Source organism: Amblyomma mixtum, chromosome 7 (assembly GCF_055824585.1).
Source record: "Amblyomma mixtum isolate Tamu chromosome 7, ASM5582458v1, whole genome shotgun sequence".
Lineage (NCBI taxonomy): Eukaryota > Metazoa > Arthropoda > Arachnida > Ixodida > Ixodidae > Amblyomma > Amblyomma mixtum.
In genome coordinates, this window is record NC_143018.1 from 63,659,089 (window position 1) to 63,678,092 (window position 19,004).

A 19,004-nucleotide genomic window follows, 5' to 3' on the forward strand; every position below is an offset into this window, starting at 1 on the left:
CGTGCAGAAACCTGGGGCGCGATTACGAGTTTTTGTCTCAATTTTGAGACTCTGACGTCAAAATGACGACACCGCGAGTTGTTGACGGCGGAATCAACCAATTAGCAGCGAGGTTGTGGTGTCTAATAGTAGGGTTCCACCCAGGAAGCATTTAGTTGCGCAATAAGGGACCGTATACTAAAGTTTCGCTGTAAACACGCAGTTAATTATCTGAAGAATGTTTTATTTCGCTAACAAACTATGTTTCAAACTCAACGACATGAAGCAAAAGAAGAAGCGTCCTCAATTTTGCAATTAAGTTTGCTCTTCAGTCACTTTTGCTGCCGCGAGGGTGCGCTGACGCTGGAAAAGCGTCGGTAGCGGCGGCTAGGCGGCGTGAGCTGCCGCCTGATTCAACCGATTCAGCCTTATCCCTCCACGCACATATTCAGCCATCGTAAACATGGCAGCCAGAAAAAAAATCAGCTGATTCGACGGCTGTCCTCTTTTTTTACACATTACGCAGAATCAAAGTACTGCGCAGACGTCTTAAGTGCGCGGAAAAATCTGTTTAAAGGCAGTGATTGCTACGAGTCTGCCGAGAACAATTTGGAAGGAGCGCTTGGCTCGAAAACCGGCGAAGGCAGCTTCAAGGCAAGTTCACACTGGCGAGTTGCAATCGTCGCGCTAGTATTCTAGGCGACCGATTTCGGTCAATTAGTTACGGTTTGCGAAGCACATGCAAAGCGGGGAGGGAGCGTAATAAATCGATTTAAGCCTGTCGCGCGACCTCCGCGACTCGCCAGTGTGAACTCACCTTGCTGCTATCGATGGCAAATGTGCTCCAAGGGCGATGCGTGATTATATTTATTTTTGTTCAGAAAATACCCGGCGACCATGAATAATCACACTGCAGCAACTGCCGACATACAGAAGCAGACCGGTGCAGCTGATGGGAGCTTGCAATCTCACTGCGGGAATTAAGAGCCGGCACGCCCGGTCACTGCGGCAACAATCACTCTTCCCGGAAGCCTCGTAACCAACTCATGCCGCCCGCTTCGGGTTAAGCACTTGATATTCGTGTTGGTGGTGCCGTTCCGTTCGGATGATGCTCGGATGACGCCGCCGGGGATACTGCGGTGGCGAAAGTTTATGCGAAGGAAGTCCACCTTCGCCGCCGCCTTGTCTTGAGGGGTCTCGCCGGAAAGCGCGCACCTTCTGCGACTTAACTTTGACAGTGGTCTCCGCAACTCACCGCAAACACTTGCACAGTCGGTTGGGCTACGCCGACGTTTACTTCATTTCCTACGGTGTCTTGAAACCCACCGGCGGCGAAGGCGCGCACAGGCACTTGCCGCTCCACTGACCGCGCACTCACCCGCACACCTCCAAGTTCAACGCCGAGTTCGTCGCACAGCCATTATGCTCCTTCCTATGTCAAAACGTCGAAACAACTCGTCCGGCACGTCAAAACCGTCTTCATGCACCCTCTTACACCGCTGCTCGCGCGGCCACCGGCCATGTAAACAACCGCCATTTTCTGTCTCGAGCGGTTTGAGACCACTCGTTCCAGTCTCAAAAAATCGTCTCAATCGGCTCGCATAATTAGCCAAGCAACGTCACCACTTCTGGCGCACTTCTGACGTCGGCCGGTGACGCAAAAAACCAATATGGCCGCTGGTCACGACCGACCAATAGGAACGGGGCAAATGAGACACTTTTTGAGACACTTTCCGATTGAGACGATTTTGAGCAACTCGTAATCGCGCCCCTGGCGCCATCGTTGCGTGCGCACTGACACTGACTTTGTGCCGTAGCAGTGGCAGTGCTCCTTATACTACAACTATTCTCATCTAGAGCCAAGGAGCTGCACGCCTCCAAAGACCATAGAGCTGTAGCCAGAACGGTAGTAGACTGGGATTTCTTAGGATTTCGGGCGCTTTTGACGCACAGCAATTATTTCCTGTCCTAGAGCTGAAGAACAACGTGAGGGGTGCATGACAGCAGTCGCAATGCTTGCATTGCTTGGCTTCACAGTTTAGAAAAGCAGCGTCACTGCTGGTCACTGTACTTTATTTCCATAATTTGCTGTTTCTTATTCAGCCTCATTAGTTTTGTCTCTTCATGCTAATCGAACATCAATAAGGTAAGCCACTTTGTGAAGAGAGTAATCATTTTTTCTTTTTTTGTAGTCACGCATCAAAATTACTTTTCACAACAATTCCTGATCTGTAAACGTTCGCGAAATCGATAATTTCCATGTACAGGCCTCTACAACCCTATGCCTTTTGGTGCTCGACTGTACCATGTTCCTGAACGTATGCATGTTGCAGCTATACGCGCCGAAGGCGTTAAATGTATTGGCTGTTTTTGAAGTAAGAGTGATCCAGCGTGGTGCTAATCACGAAGACGAACATTTGAAAGTTTTGTTCTGTCGACGGGCGCCGGAAACAAATTTGCCGTCGGCTTCTAACAGACGGTTTTCTCGTGCCCACATCTACAGAATACACGCCAACCTTTGCTGCACCTTCTTTTCGTTCCTCAATTTTCCTTCATTTACGCATGAGCTCTACTTGCACGGCTGAGGCTGACTGCATTCAGTTAATGCTGCGCGGTGACTTCTTCTCGCAACAGTTGCTTGATGTAGACGAAGAGTTCACGAGTTTACTTGAGAGGAAGTTCCAAGTGGACGCCGCCGTCGGCAACTCGACGGTGGTGTACGTGAAGCGAAACAGCCCATATAACACGCGAATCCACGCCAGCCTCATCGGTCCCAGCAGGAAGCCGTGCCAAGGTTGCCAGGAAACGGTGAGCGGGCAGGAAATAGCCATCGCCGTACCGAGTCCGGCAATGGTAAGTGGCCGGCTCATTCATAGGATAGACTCCTGACCAGTTTGACTTCTGGAAGGAGACACATTTAATTGCCCATCACTGCGGCGTATATGTGCCAAAGGATGCATGCATGAAATCAGCATTCTATTAAACGGTACTGTGGGGCTTCGAATATTTGTTGTTCTCTCAGTCTTCTAGGCAGCGGAAAAATGCTTAAGTGCAACGTTTTTTCTTGTTACTGTTTTAATTTATGCGAGAAAACGAAATCGGTAATAACTTTAGATACTAAATTAATCAGAAGAACGTAAAAGAAACGAGAGCCACATGTTACGGGTGGGATTTGTTCCAATTTGCCTCCTCATGTCGCGTACGGTGCTCTACCCACTATTAATAATACTTAGATGGGAATAAGAAAAAGTATTAGAAAAAAACTGCGTCCAACCTATTCCACTAAGTATAACGGGCTTAAAACAATATGAAGCAGAAGAGTAACAAATAATAAAAAAGAATTTCGCTTAGCATAAAAGAAAATATAAATAGAAAAAGAGAAATTATTTGCACTCTTGGAGCCGAAGCTATTCGAATGGCGTTTGAGGGGAGTTATTGTCTAATAAAGGTGAATAATAACTGTACGAGCAATACTAATAATAACATTAGTATAATAGTACCTTAAAATAATAATTAATAGATATAATAATATTATTTAACAAGTATATATATATATATATAACAAATTTAGGAGTTATAATACGCATGATGAGATGGCCGGACATCGGTATGTCGGCTACCGGTGAGCAGATGAACTTCAAAAAGGAGGGAAAAAGATGGTTGAGAGCTTAGCCACTCCTTCAGTCTCTTGCGGCATTGCGGATATTTGAGCGGAGGCTGACCTGGGCAGGTAAATTTAAGAAAATATTAAGTGTCTCTCCATTTCCTTTGACACGGCGTAATGATGAGTGCTATTAATGCTACATGTTCTGGCTGAGAACTGTGTAGTTGTAACCTTTGTTGCGTGACTTATTTTCTATATGGGTGACTGTTGTTTTGTGAAAGCTTTAAAGCTATGTTTGTGATCCGAAGAGGGTCTCAGAATTTGAGGTGCTTTCCGTTCGTAAATGTGCAAATTGTCTAGTGTGTGTTTTGAAAATGAGCGTGTTTTGTTAGTTTATTATGAATTACAGTGATGGGGCCACCTTATATACGCAGTGCATTGAGACCTCGAGCACACTGCAAGCTTGGAAGAAGGCTAACGTTTTCTTCATTCATAAGAAAGTGGACGTCAGGGATTTGAAAAATTACAGAGCGTTAAGCTTACTGTCACTCATTGACGTCCACCCGAGCGCAGCCATACGGCTACAAAGGAAAGCTACACAGCTTTCTCAGAAACTTCGTAGTTAAAGAAAAAAAAACTGCTCCGGTGAAGCGGTGGTTCCGGGTTCGAACCCCGGACCAGGACGAATTTTTCTTTAACTACGAAGTTTCTGAGAAAGCTGTGTAGCTTTTCTTTGTAGCCGTATGGCTGCGCTCGGGTGGACGTCAATGAGTAATTACTCCCTTATCACAAATCTACTCCACCTTGGGGGATTCCCCTAAACATTTGGTCAACACTGTTCCCACTTCGAGTTATTGATCAATTCGCTCTCGCCCTACCATAAGCTTGCCGTCCCGGTTAGCTCAATTGGTGGAGCGACTGCTCCGGTGAAGCGGTGGTCCCGGGTTCGAACCCCGGACCAGGACGAATTTTTCTTTAACTACGAAGTTTCTGAGAAAGCTGTGTAGCTTTCCTTTGTAGCCGTATGGCTGCGCTCGTGTGGACGTCAATGAGTATCATCATCATCATCATCAGCCTGACTACACCCACTGCAGGGCAAAGGCCTCTCCCATGTCTCTCCAATTAACCCTGTCCATTGCTAGTTGCCGCCACTGTATCCCCGCAAACTTCTTAATCTCATCCGCCCACCTAACTTTCTGCCGTCCCCTGCTACGTTTGCTTTCTCTTGGAATCCACTCCGTTATCCTTAAGGACCAGCGGTTATCTTGCCTTCGCATTACATGCCCTGCCCAAGCCCACTTCTTCCTCTTGATTTCAACTAGGATGTCATTAACCCACGTTTGTTCCCTCACCCACTTTGCCCTCTTCCGATCTCTTAACGTTACACCTATCATTTTCCTTTCCATTGCTCGCTGCGTTGTTCTTAACTTAAGCTGAACCCAATTTGTTAGCCTCCACGTTTCTGCCCCATAGGTGAGTACCGGTAGGATACAGCTGTTATATACTTTTCTCTTCAGGGATATTGGTAAGCTACCATTCATGACCTGAGAGAACATGCCATACGCGCTCCACCCCATTCTTATTCTTGTAGTTATTTCCCTCTCATGATCCGGATCTGCGGTCACTACCTGCCCTAAGTAGACATATTCTCTTACTACTTCCAGCACCTCTCTACCAATTACGAACTGCTGTTCCCTTGCAAGGCAATTGAACATTACTTTGTTTTTATGCATGTTAATTCTTAGCCCCACCGTTCTCCTCTGCCTCTCTAGCTGATTGATCATGCTTTGCAGTTCTTGTCCTGAGTGGCTTAGCAAGGCAATGTCATCAGCGAATCGCAAATTACTCAGGTATTCTCCATTAACTCTTATCCCCAACTCTTCCCATTCCAGTCCTCGGAATACCTCCTGTAAGCAGGCAGTGAAGAGCATTGGCGAGATCGTGTCTCCCTGCCTGACACCTTTCCGTATTGGAATTTTATTGCTGACTTTATGGAGAACTATAGTAGCTGTGCAATGGTTATAAATATCTTCCAACATTTTCACATAGCATTCTTCCACACCCTGATTCCGCAATACCTGCATGACAGCTGAGGTTTCCACTGAGTCGAATGCTTTCTCGTAATCAATGAAGGCTATATATAGGGGTTGGTTATATTCTGCGCATTTCTCTATCACCTGATTGATAGTGTGAATGTGGTGTATTGTCGAGTATCCTTTACGAAAGCCTGCCTGATCATTTGGTTGACTAAAGTTCTAGGTTGTCCTGAATCTATTAGCGATTACCTTAGTAAATACCTTGTAGGCAACGGACAATAAGCTGATCGGTCTGTTATTCTTCAAGTTCTTGACGTCTCCTTTCTTATGAATTAAGATAATGTTAGTGTTCTTCCAAGCTTCTGGCACTCTCGAGGTCCCAAGGCATTGCGTATACAGGGTGGCTAGTTTTTGTAGCACAATCTCTCCTCCGTCCTTCAGCAAATCTGCTGTTACCTGATCCCCACCAGCTGCTTTCCCTCTTTGCATTGCTCCTAAGGCTTTCTTTACTTCCTCCTTCTCTTTACTCCCTTATTACAAATCTACTCCACCTTGGGGGATTTCCCTAAACATTTGGCCAACACTGTCCCCACTTCGAGTTATTGATCAATTCGCTCTCGCCCTACCATAAGCTTGCCGTCCCGGTTAGCTCAATTGGTGGAGCGACTGCTCCGGTGAAGCGGTGGTCCCGGGTACGAACCCCGGACCAGGACGAATTTTTCTTTAACTACGAAGTTTCTGAGAAAGCTGTGTAGCTTTCCTTTGTAGCCGTATGGCTGCGCTCGGGTGGACGTCAATGAGTAATTACTCCCTTATTACAAATCTACTCCACCTTGGGAGATTCCCCTAAACATTTGGTCAACACTGTTCCCACTTCGAGTTATTGATCAATTCGCTCTCGCCCTACCATAAGCTTGCCGTCCCGGTTAGCTCAATTGGTAGAGCGACTGCTCCGGTGAAGCGGTGGTCCCGGGTTCGAACCCCGGACCAGGAGGAATTTTTCTTTAACTACGAAGTTTCTGAGAAAGCTGTGTAGCTTTCCTTTGTAGCCGTATAGCTGCGCTCGGGTGGACGTCAATGAGTAATTACTCCTTTATTACAAATCTACTCCACCTTGGGGGGTTCCCCTGAACATTTGGTCAAGCTAACTGTCCATTGCCTAAAAGGCATTTACTAAGGCAATCGCTAAGAGAGTCACGACAACCTTAGACTTCCATCAACCAAAATATCATGCAGGCTTTCGTAAAAGATACTCCACAGTAGACTATATTCACGCTATTATTCAGGTGATAGAGAAATTCGAAGAATATAACCAACCCCTATATATAGCATTCTTGGATTACTAGAGAGCATTTGACTCAGTGGAAACCTCAGCTGTCATGCGTGCATTGCGGAATCAGGGTGCGGAAGAGTTTTATGTGAAAATACCGGAAGATATTCTTAACGACTGCAAAGCTACCATGGTCCTTCATAAAGTCAGCAGTTGAATACCAATAACGGAAGGTGTCAAGGATGGAGGCATGATCTCGCCCATGCTATTCACCGCCTCTTTACAGGAATAATTCCGGGGCCTGGAATGGGAACAACTGGGGATAAGAGTTAATGGAGAGCACCTAAGTAATTTTCTATTCGCTGATGACATAGCCTTGCTAAGTCACTCGGGCATGAATTGGAAAGTTTGACCAATGAGTTGGACATGCAGAGCAGAACGGTGGCGCTAAAAATTAGCATGAAGAAACCAAAGTAATGTTCAAGAGTCTAGCAAGGGAACTGTAGTTCACAATTTGTAGCGAGCTGCTGGAAATAGTAAGAGAATAAGTCTACTTAGAGCAGATAGTGGCCGCTGATCCGGATCATGAGAGGGAAATAACAAGAAGAATAAGAATATGGTGGAGAGCATATGGCAGGTTCTTTCAGATCATGAATGGCAGTTTACCTATAATGCCCAAGAGAAAAGTATACAACACTTGTGTCTTACCAGTACTCACCTACAGGGCAGAAACGTGGAAGTTAACAAAGAGGGTTCAGCATTCGTTAAGGACACGCAGCCAGCTATGGAAAGAAATATGATAGATGCAACGTTGTAACGTTAAGGCGTCGGAAGCGGGCGGAGTGGGTGAGGTAACAAACGTGGTTTGATGTCATCCTAGTCGAAAGCACTCCGTTATCCTTAATAACGGAGTGGATTCCAAGAGAAGGCAAGCGGGGCGGGCGGCGGCCCAAAGTTAAGTGGGCGGATGAGGTTAAGAAGTTTGCAGGGATACGGTGGCTCCAACTGGCAAAGAACAGGGTTATTTGGAGACATGGGAGAGGAATTTGCCTTGCAGTGGGCATAGTCACGCTGATGATGATGATGTGTTCCTTTGTGCGAAACAAATTGCACAGGGCGCCACCGCTCTTGTTTGTTGTCTCCAGTGCCCTTGCGCGGTCACCCCTAGGTTGAGCGCCACGTGCAGAAATGTGGCGCCATCGATGCGTGCGCACTGGCACCGGCGTCGTGTCGTACCAGTGGAAGAGCTCCCTATACTATAATTATTATCATCTACAGCTGTAGTCAAGGAGCTGCACGCCTCCAAGGGCTATAGAGCTTGTGCCAGAACGCTGGTAGACTGAGGTTTCTTAGTACTTTGGACGCTTTTGACGCACAGCAATCATTTGCGTTGCCTTGAGCTAACGAACTAGACGAGGGGTGCATGACAGCAATTGGAATGTTTGCATTGTTTAGCTTGGGAGTTTAGAAAATCACTGCAGTTATCTGATCACCGTACTTTATCTCCATAATTTGCTCCTTCACATTCAGCTTCGTTAGTTTTGTCTCTTCATGCTAATAATGGACATCAAATATTGTAAACAACTTTATGAAGTGAGTAATCATTTGTTCGTTTTTTTTGCATTCACGCATCAAATTTACTTTTCACAACGATTCTTGATCTGTAAACGTTCGGGAAATCAAGAATTTTCTGGTAGAGGCCTCTACAAACCTGAGCCTTTCGGTGCTCGACTGTACCGTGTTCCTTAACGTATGGCTGTTGCAGCTATACACCCCGAAGACGTTAAATGAATTGGCTGTTTCCGAAGTAAGAGCGATCCAGCGTGGAGCTAAAGACGAAAACGAGCGTTTGAAACTTCTTTGTTTTGTTGACGGGTGTAAGGAACAAAGTTACCGTCGGCTTCTAACAGATGAATTTCTCGTGTCCACCTGTACAGAATATACGCCGACCTTCACTGCACCTAGTTTTCCTTCCTCCTTTTTTCTTCATTTATGCGTGACGTCTACTTCCACTTCCGAGGTTGACTGCGTTCAGTTCATGCTGCGCGGCGTTTTCTTTCCGCAACAGCTGCTGGATGCCGACGAAGAGGTCACGAGTTCGCTTGAGAGGCAGTTCCAAGTGGACGCCGCCGTCGGTAACTCGACTGTGGAGCACGTGAAGCGAAACAGCCCCGGTAACATGCAAATCCACGCCAGCCTCATCGACCCCAGCAGGAAGCCGTGCCAGGGTTGCCAGGAAACTGCGAGCGGGGACGAATTAGCCATCGCCATACCGAGTCCAGCAATGGTAAGTGGCCGGTTAATTCCCAATGTAGGCTCCTGACATTTTAGAAGGCGCCTATAATACGACCAAGCAGCCCATCACTACTGCATATATGTGCCAATGTATGGATGGATGCCATGATGATTCTATTTAAAACGGCATTGTGGGACTTCGAATATTTTGTTTTTCTTTCAGTCTTATAGGCCGCGTAAAAAAATCTGGAATCCAACGTTTCGTTTTGCTACTGCTTTAATTTAAACTAAATAAGTAATAATTTAGATACTAAACATAAGTTAGAAGAACGTAGAACACACAGCCACATGTTGCCGGTGAGATTTCTTCCAAATTGCCTTCTCATGTCACGTACGGTGGTCCACCGACTAATATTAATACTAAGGGGGAGCTAAGAAAAAGAATTGGAAAAAGAATGGTCTTCCAGCCTGTCCAACTAAGTATAACGGGCTTAATACAATATGAAGTAAAAAGTTACAAATAATAAAAAGGAATTTCGCATAGCAGTAAAGGAAATAAAAATGAAAAAAGAAATTTTTTTTGTAGTGCTGAAGTCGAAGCTATTGGAATGATTGTGAACGGAGTTATTGCTTACTGAAGGAAAATAATAACTCTAGGAGATATACTTACAATAATATTAGTAGAATAGCACCTTAACAATAATTATAACTAATAGATATAATAATAATAATAAAATGAGGAGATATATAATATTTTTTGGAGATATAGTAACTCCAGCAAGTATAAAATTAGGAGATGTAATCAGCATGATGGGAAGGCTAGCCTTCAGTATGTTCTTTACTGGTGGGCAGATAATGAATTTCAAGGAGATGGAGGGATAATGATAATTTATAATCGTAGCTCTTGTTTCTATCTCTTGCGGCATTGGGGACATTTGAGTGGACATTGGGGACATTGAGTGGAATGCTCTATGTTTCGGCTGCGAATTGTGTGGTTGTAAGCTTTGTTCCGTCAATTAATTCTATATGGGTCGTTGTTGTTTTGAGAAATGTTTGAAGCTACGTTTGTGATATAGAAGGCTTATGTCAAGGTGGTCTAAGAGTTTGAGGTGGTTACCATCGGTAAATGCGGAAATAGTCTTTGTATGTGTTTTGAGAATGGGGATGTTTTGTTAGTTTATTGTGAATTACTATGTTAGGGTCACCCTGTTGTCACCCAACTTCGCGCACTTTTATCGTGAAGTTCCCAGACACCCTTAGAGCGTGTGGGGGTAATGGTCTGGGACTGAGAGATTCCCTCGACTCAGCGTAGCAAGCTCAGCGGAGACCAGCTGCGAAGTGAGAAGAAGTTTTTGGTCGTTTGGTGCACAGCTTTCGCCGGTCGCAAGCCAAAGAATGGGTCGCAGCCAAAGGTTCACAAAAAAAAACTGTTTGCAGAGCTAAGAGACTTTACAGACGATTTCACGATCACTAGTACAAACACTTACAAAGTGATTACCAAAACAATGCGACTCGTGCAAATTTACACTCGAGAGATATTAGAATACAATGTAAATATTGCCCCTAAAGTGCACTAACACAAGAGAGAGAGGCAATCAAACAAAACACAATTTGTTCATCGGGCACTGCGACAGTCCGACGACCAGAGGTCCACGACGATGCCGTCCCGCAGACTGGCGCACGCTGCCTCGTTGGTCCGTGGCTGGGCGAGTGGTGTTCTCCCGGGAGTCGAACGGGCGCGCTTCTCTGGAGCTTAGACGGCGGCTCGGACTAAATTGACAGCGGTCAACGCCCTACTTATATAGGCTTGGTCCATGTCTGTTTGTTCTACGCGCCAAAGTAGGCGCGCACATCAGGAGTGTCGGCCGTGCAGTCTCCTTTTCCTTCTCGCGCCGGCCGCGCGTCCTCGATGGTCACAAGCCGGGAGTCACTTCGTGGAGCTTCTCGTAATTTCTGGCAGGGCGCCGTCGCCGATGTGCGAGCGAAGAGGAGGGGGACATGCCTTAGCGCACGCAAGGCGCTTTCCGTCAGCATCGCCTAGAAGCGGCTCCGACACTCTAGAAAAATCGACGTCGTGGCTTACTCGTTCCCTCCGGCGAGCCGTGGTGGAGGGGGAAGCCACACAAACACAAGGCTAGTCGCTCTCCAGGGGTTTCCTACTCCACCGTTTTACGACCCTCGCTGCCGAGATGCGTCCGCGCAGCGCTGTTTTTTTTCTTTGCTTCAAAAGTGGGATGAATTTTGTGACACCTGTGTAAGCAATGACTTTTGACTTCGACCGTACTGGGAACTTGGAAGAATGCTACCGTTATCTTAATTCATAAGAAAGGGACGTCAGGGACTTGAATAATTAAAGACCGATCAGCTTACTGTCCGTTCCCTCAATGTATAAAGTAATGTAATCGCTAATAGAGTCACGACAACTTCAGACTTCAATCAATCAAAGTATCAACCAGGCTTTCGTGAAAAATACTCGACAATAGAGCCTATTCCCGTTATCAATCAGGTGATAGAGAACTGAGTAGAATATAATAAATCCCTATATACAGCGTTTATTGATCACGAGAACGCATTTGACCCAATGGCAGCCTCAGTTGTCATGCCGGCATTGCAGAATCAGGGCATTAGAGAGTGTTATGTGAAAATATTGGAAGATATCTGTAATGATTGCACAGCTACCACAGTCCTTCATAATGTCAGGAATAAAATTTCAGTAAAGTAAGGTGTCTGGCAGGGAGACAATCTCGCCAATGCTATTCACCGCCTGTTTAAAGAAGGTATTCCAGGGCCTGAAAAGGGAACAATAAGAGATAAGAGTAAATGAAGAACACCTAAGTAATTCTCGATTCGTTGCTAAGTCACTCAGGACATGAACTGCAAAGCATGATCAATGATTTAAACACGCAAAGCAGAGCGGTGGCGCTAACAATTCACATGCAGAAAACCAAAGCATTTTTCATCAGTCTAGCAAGGGAACAGCACTTCACAATTGGTAGCCAGGTGCTGGAAGTAGTTAGAGAATGTCTACTTAGTGCAGGTAGTGACCGCTGATCCGGCTCTTGAGAGGGAAACAACTGGAAGAATAAGAATGGGGTGGAGCGGACATGGAAGGTTATCTCAGATCAGATCATGAATCGCAGTTTACCAATGTCCTGCAAGAGAAAAGTATGCAACAGCTGTATCTTACCGGTACTAAACTATGGGGCAGAAACGTGGAGGTTAATAAAGAGGGTTCAGCTTAAGTTAAGGGCACCGAAGGCAGCTATGGAAACAAAAATGATGGGTGTAACGTTAAGAGACTGGAAGCAGGCAGAGTGAGTAAGGGAACAATCGCGGATTAATGACATCCTAATCGGACTCAAGAGGAACAAATGGGCTTGGGCAGGCCATGTATTCCGAAGGGAAGGTAACCGATGGTAATCGAAGGGAAGAGTAGCGCACTCGACTGCAAGGCAGGGCAAGCGTAGCAGAAGGCGGCAGAAAGTGAGATGGGCGGATAATATTAAGAAATTTGCGGTGACATGTTTTCCGCAGCTGGTAAAAATCAGGGTTAATTGGAGAGACATGGGAAAAGCCTTTGCACTGCAGTGGACGTAGTTAGGCTGCTGCTGCTGATGATGATGACGATGGTGTTGGGTATTTGTGCTTAATGGCAGTTGTTAGTAGGCTTGACAAATATGGAGTCTAAATTCAAGAATGAAAGTGAAGTAGGATAAACGTGCTATTCGCATTGGACTTCGCATCAAGTGGATAGGTAAGGATACTACTTAAATCAAGGTGGTGGAGAATTTTCATAGTTATAGTAGTCAAATTCAATTACTGGTAAAGAGGGGTTTTATTTGTGGGCAGGTTTGAACACGCACGCACCCAGACGAGACACACACACACACACCCCCACACACACACACACACACACACACACACACACACACACACACACACACACACACACACACACACACACACACACACACACACACACGCGCGCGCGCACACACACGCACGCTATTTTATCGTCCACTATTTACTAACACTATTTTATCGTCCTTTAACTGCTGTTCCATTTCCAACCATTTTGCTCCCTTTCTACCCCTTACTTTGTTTATATAACTGATTGGTTGGCTAGAATTCCTTTTTATAGTTTTCTTTCTTGTCCTCTGAGTGGCTACTTTGCTGGGCTCAGCCTTCATTATTACCCTTTCTTATTCGCCGCCAGCTAATCCTACTTACACAATCCCCGCCTTTCTACCCTTCCACTGATATTAATGCCACCTCGTCAGAACCAACACCTGTTCCACGCACATCCCTGTTTATTTATTCGACTTCGAAACCTTTCTCCAGGCTTGACTTCTTTATCTCCCGATTAGCACCAACCAAATCCTTGTCAGCCTGTTCGTAGCTTCCTAGCCCCTCCGGTAATGCAGTGTGCACACCACGATCTGCTCGTACTGTGCTGTTGCTTGCTATAGTTAACTTTCTTCGCTAATCTTTCCACCAATTGTGTAGTGTCAGTGGTGAGGACATCATTCAGTCCCGCTGGTACAATTACCACATTAACTGCCACATTCTGCGAAGAAGACGACTGATACTCGCCTTTCTCCATTTAACTGCTGCATTATGTAGAGTGTTTCACTTGACTTTACACAATTTTTAAAAACAGGCTTTCCCCTTAGAAGAGCGCTTTTTTCGAGTTACGATTATCAGTGATGTAGTACACCACAATACAGCTTATACGTGCTATGTAGCAGGCTAGGTAACTAGTATTGAATAGTTAGTTTTTTAAGTATTATTGTTAGGCTCCTTGTTTATTGAAAGGCGTGTACCCCACCGTTAGTAATATAAATATCACTATTTAGAATTTCGAAAATGCGTCTCCCCTCCGCGCTGTGGCCCAACAAATTTTGGCCAATTCTCTAGTTACGTCACTGTAGAGGTTGCTTTGCCTGCAAGCTTCGCAAAAGCGCATGTATTTTGTCGCGATGCAGTCAAAACTTGGTGGGTCACAGCGCCGATGGTTAGCGCGTTTTAGAAATTCTAAAAACATGTATAGATATTCCTTACGGTGGTATACACGCCTCTCAGTAATTAAGAAGCCTAACGATAATAGTTAGAGTTGAGAACTCAACACTAGTTAACCAGGATTCTGTTAGCCCGTCTTAGTTGCATTCTAATATACTATACCGCTGACAATGGTATGCTGAAAAATCGCTCTTCCAACTCAAAAAGAAAAAAATTTAAAATTATATTACGTCTTGGGTGAAACACCTTGTATATCCTGCACACGACCTCATGTTTGAGCCACCAGCGATAAGCATCTGGGTGTTCTCTCTCCCTCCCTCCTAACTTCGCTGCCTCCTGGTGTCACTGAGGAACTTTCTTTCTGTCCATCTGTTGGCTCTGACTTCGATCTCCTTTTTAGGTGTTTACTTGTTCCCTTCCTCTCCATAGCCTCCAGACTTCCTAGCTGCCACCTGTGAATACCTGTCCCTCTCCAAGCCAGCTTGGCCTACGCTGCGTTCGCCGCCCACGCAAGTGCAGGCCGCATCCACGAGGCTGGCGCGGGAATTTTTGTCCGCGCCAGCCTTTTGTGTCCGCCATTTTTTCTTCCATTTCTACACCTAGCGTTCTTTGTAGGGTGTTGACAGGTGCAGATAATGTGCAGTTTTCTTCGTCAACTCTGTCGGGGTGTGTACTTAATATGCAACACTTGCTCATAAACTCCCCAGAAAAAATGTCCCAGGATAATAGGTCCGCCGTGAAAGCGCCCTCTAAGAAAAAAATCTCCCTAGCATTACAAAGCAAAGAAAATTACAAAGGCTTACGACACTTTTTTCGTGCCTACAAGGTTGGAACCTGGACACTGCACGTGACGAGTCCCAGCCCGGCCCCAATGAAGGTCAACGTCGGGGTGGAGACCGAACCAAGAGCAAAAAACGACGAACCGTTACAAATCGACTGCAGGATGCCGAGAACTGAAGTGAAAAAGTATAACCATGCGAAGTTCTGGGTCAAGGTCAAGAAGGGCTGGAAGCCGGTTCTGGATGCCGTGGTCACCGCCATAGTTCACCGCCCGACGAACGATCAACACGCGATAAAAATCCGCCTTAAGGACGACGGAGTAGGTAAGAGCTATTGCTAGTATAGTAAGAAACATTCGGCCCTCTTCCACTGCGTAACGCTATCAACGGCTAAAAAGCTGGACTAACAATTGCTGTGCTCGGAACATGTACCGCGTCTTTTTGTCTCTCTTCTTTGTGGTGAGGCACACAAGAAAGTTGAACTGATTACCGAATACCTGAACTTTCCCTATATGTAAACTTGAAGGGAGTATTATCCTAGCGAAATATCAAAAAACGCGATAAAGAAGCAATACAAGACTATCGAATTTCTTCTTTTCATGTCAAATGTTTCTTTTAAATATCGAGCAACTGATTCTGGAAAGCCGGAGTTACATTTTGTGGTTTATTGAGATAACCAAAGTAACTGAATATTCTGATCCACCAAAAAAACACCGTTGCGTCAGTTACGTGGATGTTTCCTGTGTTGGTGTCCTCCTGCCTTTCTTCCTACCTTTCTTTTCTTTTTGCTCTATCTCATTAGTTCCTTCCTGCTTTCTCTCTCTTTGTTCCTTTCACATTCTCGCTTTCTTTCCATCGTTCTTTCCTCCACTGTCGTGTTTCCACCAATCCTTGTTCCTTCCGCTGTCTTGCTTTTTTCGATCCTTCTTACATCCGCTCTCGCGCTTTCTTCCATACTTCTTCCTTCCGCTCTCTGGCTTTCTTTTCATCCTTCTTCCTTCCACGCTCTCGCTTTATCTCCATCCTTCCCCCCTCCTCTCTCTCTCTCTCTTTCTTTCCATCCTTCTTCCTACCCCTACCTCGCTTTCTTTAAATCCTTCATCATGTGCGATTCCTGAACCTTTTCCAGACCCCGACTATATCGAAAATGACGGCGAATACACCGGCTTCTTCTGTCAGTTCGTAGGCAAGGGACGATACACCTACAAGGTGGAGGTCTCAAGCCAGAAAACGACACGTGTGCAGTACCTGTTGAGGCGCTCGGGTACCTTACTGAGCACGTCAGCCCTTGTTGCTACTACAGGTGAGTTTCCATGTACTTGGCACATTTATCCGTCGAGGCACTCACGTAAACTCAACTTGTACTAGTCAGTCAACTGCAGTGCTAGGTGCAATCACGCGGGCTTCCTCCCAAGCTATGGAGAAGTACCTTCATTCAAGCACAATGCAATTCCGCGCGAACGCCGCCATTCGTGATGCACGAATGCAGAGGTGCAGTTGAAATTAAGACTGCAAAGGTGGAGTAATGTAACGTCGTTTTTGTTTTGTATGTATTGAATCCGTAGAAGGTGAATGTAAAGGTCGCCGAGGAGAGGACCGCGGTCACGTTTATTTGAAAGCTGACGGAGAGATGACAGCGGCAGAGCAGCGGCCGCAGCGTCTAACTGAGGACTAGGTCCAGAGCTTTCTCTACACGCGTGGTCGTCCAGTAGGCGACCGCGGTCGCGTTTTTTTTTTTAAGGCTGATGGAGAGATGACAGCGGCAGAGCAGCGGCGGCAGCGTCCGACTGAGGCCGAGGTCCAGAGCTTTCTCTACTCGCGTGGTCGTCCAGTAGGCGACCGCGGTCACGTTTATTTGAAGGCTGACGGAGAGATGACAGCGGCAGAGCAGCGGCGGCAGCGTCCGACTGAGGCCGAGGTCCAGAGCTTTCTCTACACGCGTGGTCGTCCAGCAGGCGACTGCGGTCACGTTTATTGGATGGCAGACGGAGAGATGACAGCGGCAGACCAGTCGCGGCAGCGTGCGACTGAGGCCGAGGTCCAGAGCTTTCTCTACACGCGCGGTCGTCCAGTAGACGACCGCGGTCACGTTTTTTTTGAAGGCTGACAGAGAGATGACAGCGGCAGAGCAGCGGCGGCAGCGTCCGACTGAGGCCGAGGTCCATAGCTTTCTCTACACGCGTGGTAGTCCAGTAGGCGACCGCGGTCACGTTTATTTGAAGGCTGACGAAGAGATGACAGCGGCAGAGCAGCGGCGGCAGCGTCCGACTGAGGCCGAGGTCCACAGCTTTCTCTACACGCGTGGTCGTCCAGTAGGCGACCGCGGTCACGTTTTTTTTTAAGGCTGACGGAGAGATGACAACGGCAGAGCAGCGGCGGCAGCGTCCGACCGAGGCCGAGGTCCAGAGCGTTCTCTACACGCGCGGTCGTCCAGCAGGCGACCGCGGTCACGTTTTTTTTGAAGGCTGACGGAGAGATGACAGCGGCAGAGCAGCGGCGGCAGCGTCCGACTGAGGCCGAGGCCCACAGCTTTCTCTAAACGCTTGGTCGTCCAGTAGGCGACTGCGGTAACGTTTATTTGAAGGCTGACGGAGAGATGACAGCGCCAGAGCAGCCGCGGCAGCGTCCGACTGAGGCCGAGGTCCAGAGCTTTGTCTACACGCGTGGTCGTCCAGTAGGCGACCGCGGTCACGTTTATTTGAAGGCTGACGGAGAGATGGCAGCGGCAGAACAGCGGCGGCAGCGTCCGACTGAGGCCGAGGTCCAGAGCTTTCTCTACACGCGCGGTCGTCCAGTAGGCGACCGCGGTCACTTTATTTGAAGGCTAACGGATAGATGACAGCGGTAGAGCAGCGGCGGCAGCGTCCGACTGAGGCCGAGGTCCAGAGCTTTTTCTCCACGCGTGGTCGTCCAGTAGGTGACCGTGGTCGCGTTTTTTTTGAAGGCTAAGGGAGAAATGACAGCGGCAGAGAAGCGGCGGCAGCGTCCGATTGAGGCCGAGGTACAGAGCTTTCTCTGCACTCGTGGTCGTCCAGTAGGCGACTGTGGTCACGTTTATTTGAAGGCTAACGGAGAGATGACAGCGGTAGAGCAGCGGCGGCAGCGTCCGACTGAGGCCGAGGTCCAGAGCTTTTTCTACACGCGTGGTCGTCCAGTAGGTGACCGTGGTCGCGTTTTTTTGAAGGCTGACGGAGAAATGACAGCGGCAGAGAAGCGGCGGCAGCGTCCGGCTGAGGCCGAGGTCCAGAGCACTCTCTACACGCGTGGTCGTCCAGTAGGCGACTGTGGTCACGTTTATTGGAAGGCTGACGGAGAGATGACAGCGGTAGAGCAGCGGCGGCGGCGTCCGATTGAGGCCGAAGTCCAGGGCTTTCTCTACACTCGTGGTCGTCCAGTAGGTGACCGCGGTCGCATTTTTTTTAAGGCTGACGGAGAGATGACAGCGGCAGAGCAGCCACGGCAGCGTCCGATTGAGGCCGAGGTCCACAGCTTTCTCTACACGCGTGGTCGTCCAGTAGGCGAGCGCGGTCACGTTTGTTTGAAGGCTGGCGGAGAGATGACAGCGGTAGAGCAGCGGCGGCAGCGTCCGACAGAGGTCGAGGTCCAGAGCTTTTTCTACACGCGTGGTCGTCCAGTAGGTGACCGCGGTCACGTTGATTTGAAGGCTGACGTAGAGATGACAGCGGCAGAGCAGCGGCGGCAGCGTCCGACTGAGGCCGAGGTCCAGAGCTTTCTCTACACGCGTGGTCGTCCAGTAGGCGACCGCGGTCAGGTTTATTTGAAGGCTGACGGATAGATGACAGTGGCAGAGCAGCGTTGGCAGCGTCCGACTGAGGTCGAGGTCCACAGCTTTTTCTACACGCCTGGTCGTCCAGTTGGCGACCGCGGCCACGTTGATTTAAAGGCTGCACGATAGATGATAGCGGCAGAGCAGCGGCGGAAGCGTCCGACTGAGGCCGAGGTCCTGAGCGTTCTCTATTCGCGTGGCCACTGCTTCGTCTCTATTGCGCGCGACGAAACGGTGGCGCTACAGTGGCCGCCACCGAATGCGAACGATGAGTTTGTGCGAAAAGTACAGTAAA

General features: G+C 47.6%; 1 protein-coding gene across 1 annotated transcript in view; it reads left to right on the forward strand.

The window, feature by feature from the left end:
• The window catches only part of LOC149336296 (calcium-activated chloride channel regulator 1-like), a 99,213-nt gene that overhangs the window by 56,818 nt on the left and 23,391 nt on the right, over positions 1-19,004 (forward strand). The window contains exons 10-12 of the mRNA XM_089554110.1: positions 8,958-9,176; positions 14,970-15,246; positions 16,102-16,225. Coding sequence (XP_089410236.1) covers positions 8,958-9,176; positions 14,970-15,246; positions 16,102-16,225 — 620 coding nt within the window. The remainder of the gene's footprint in view (positions 1-8,957; positions 9,177-14,969; positions 15,247-16,101; positions 16,226-19,004) is intronic.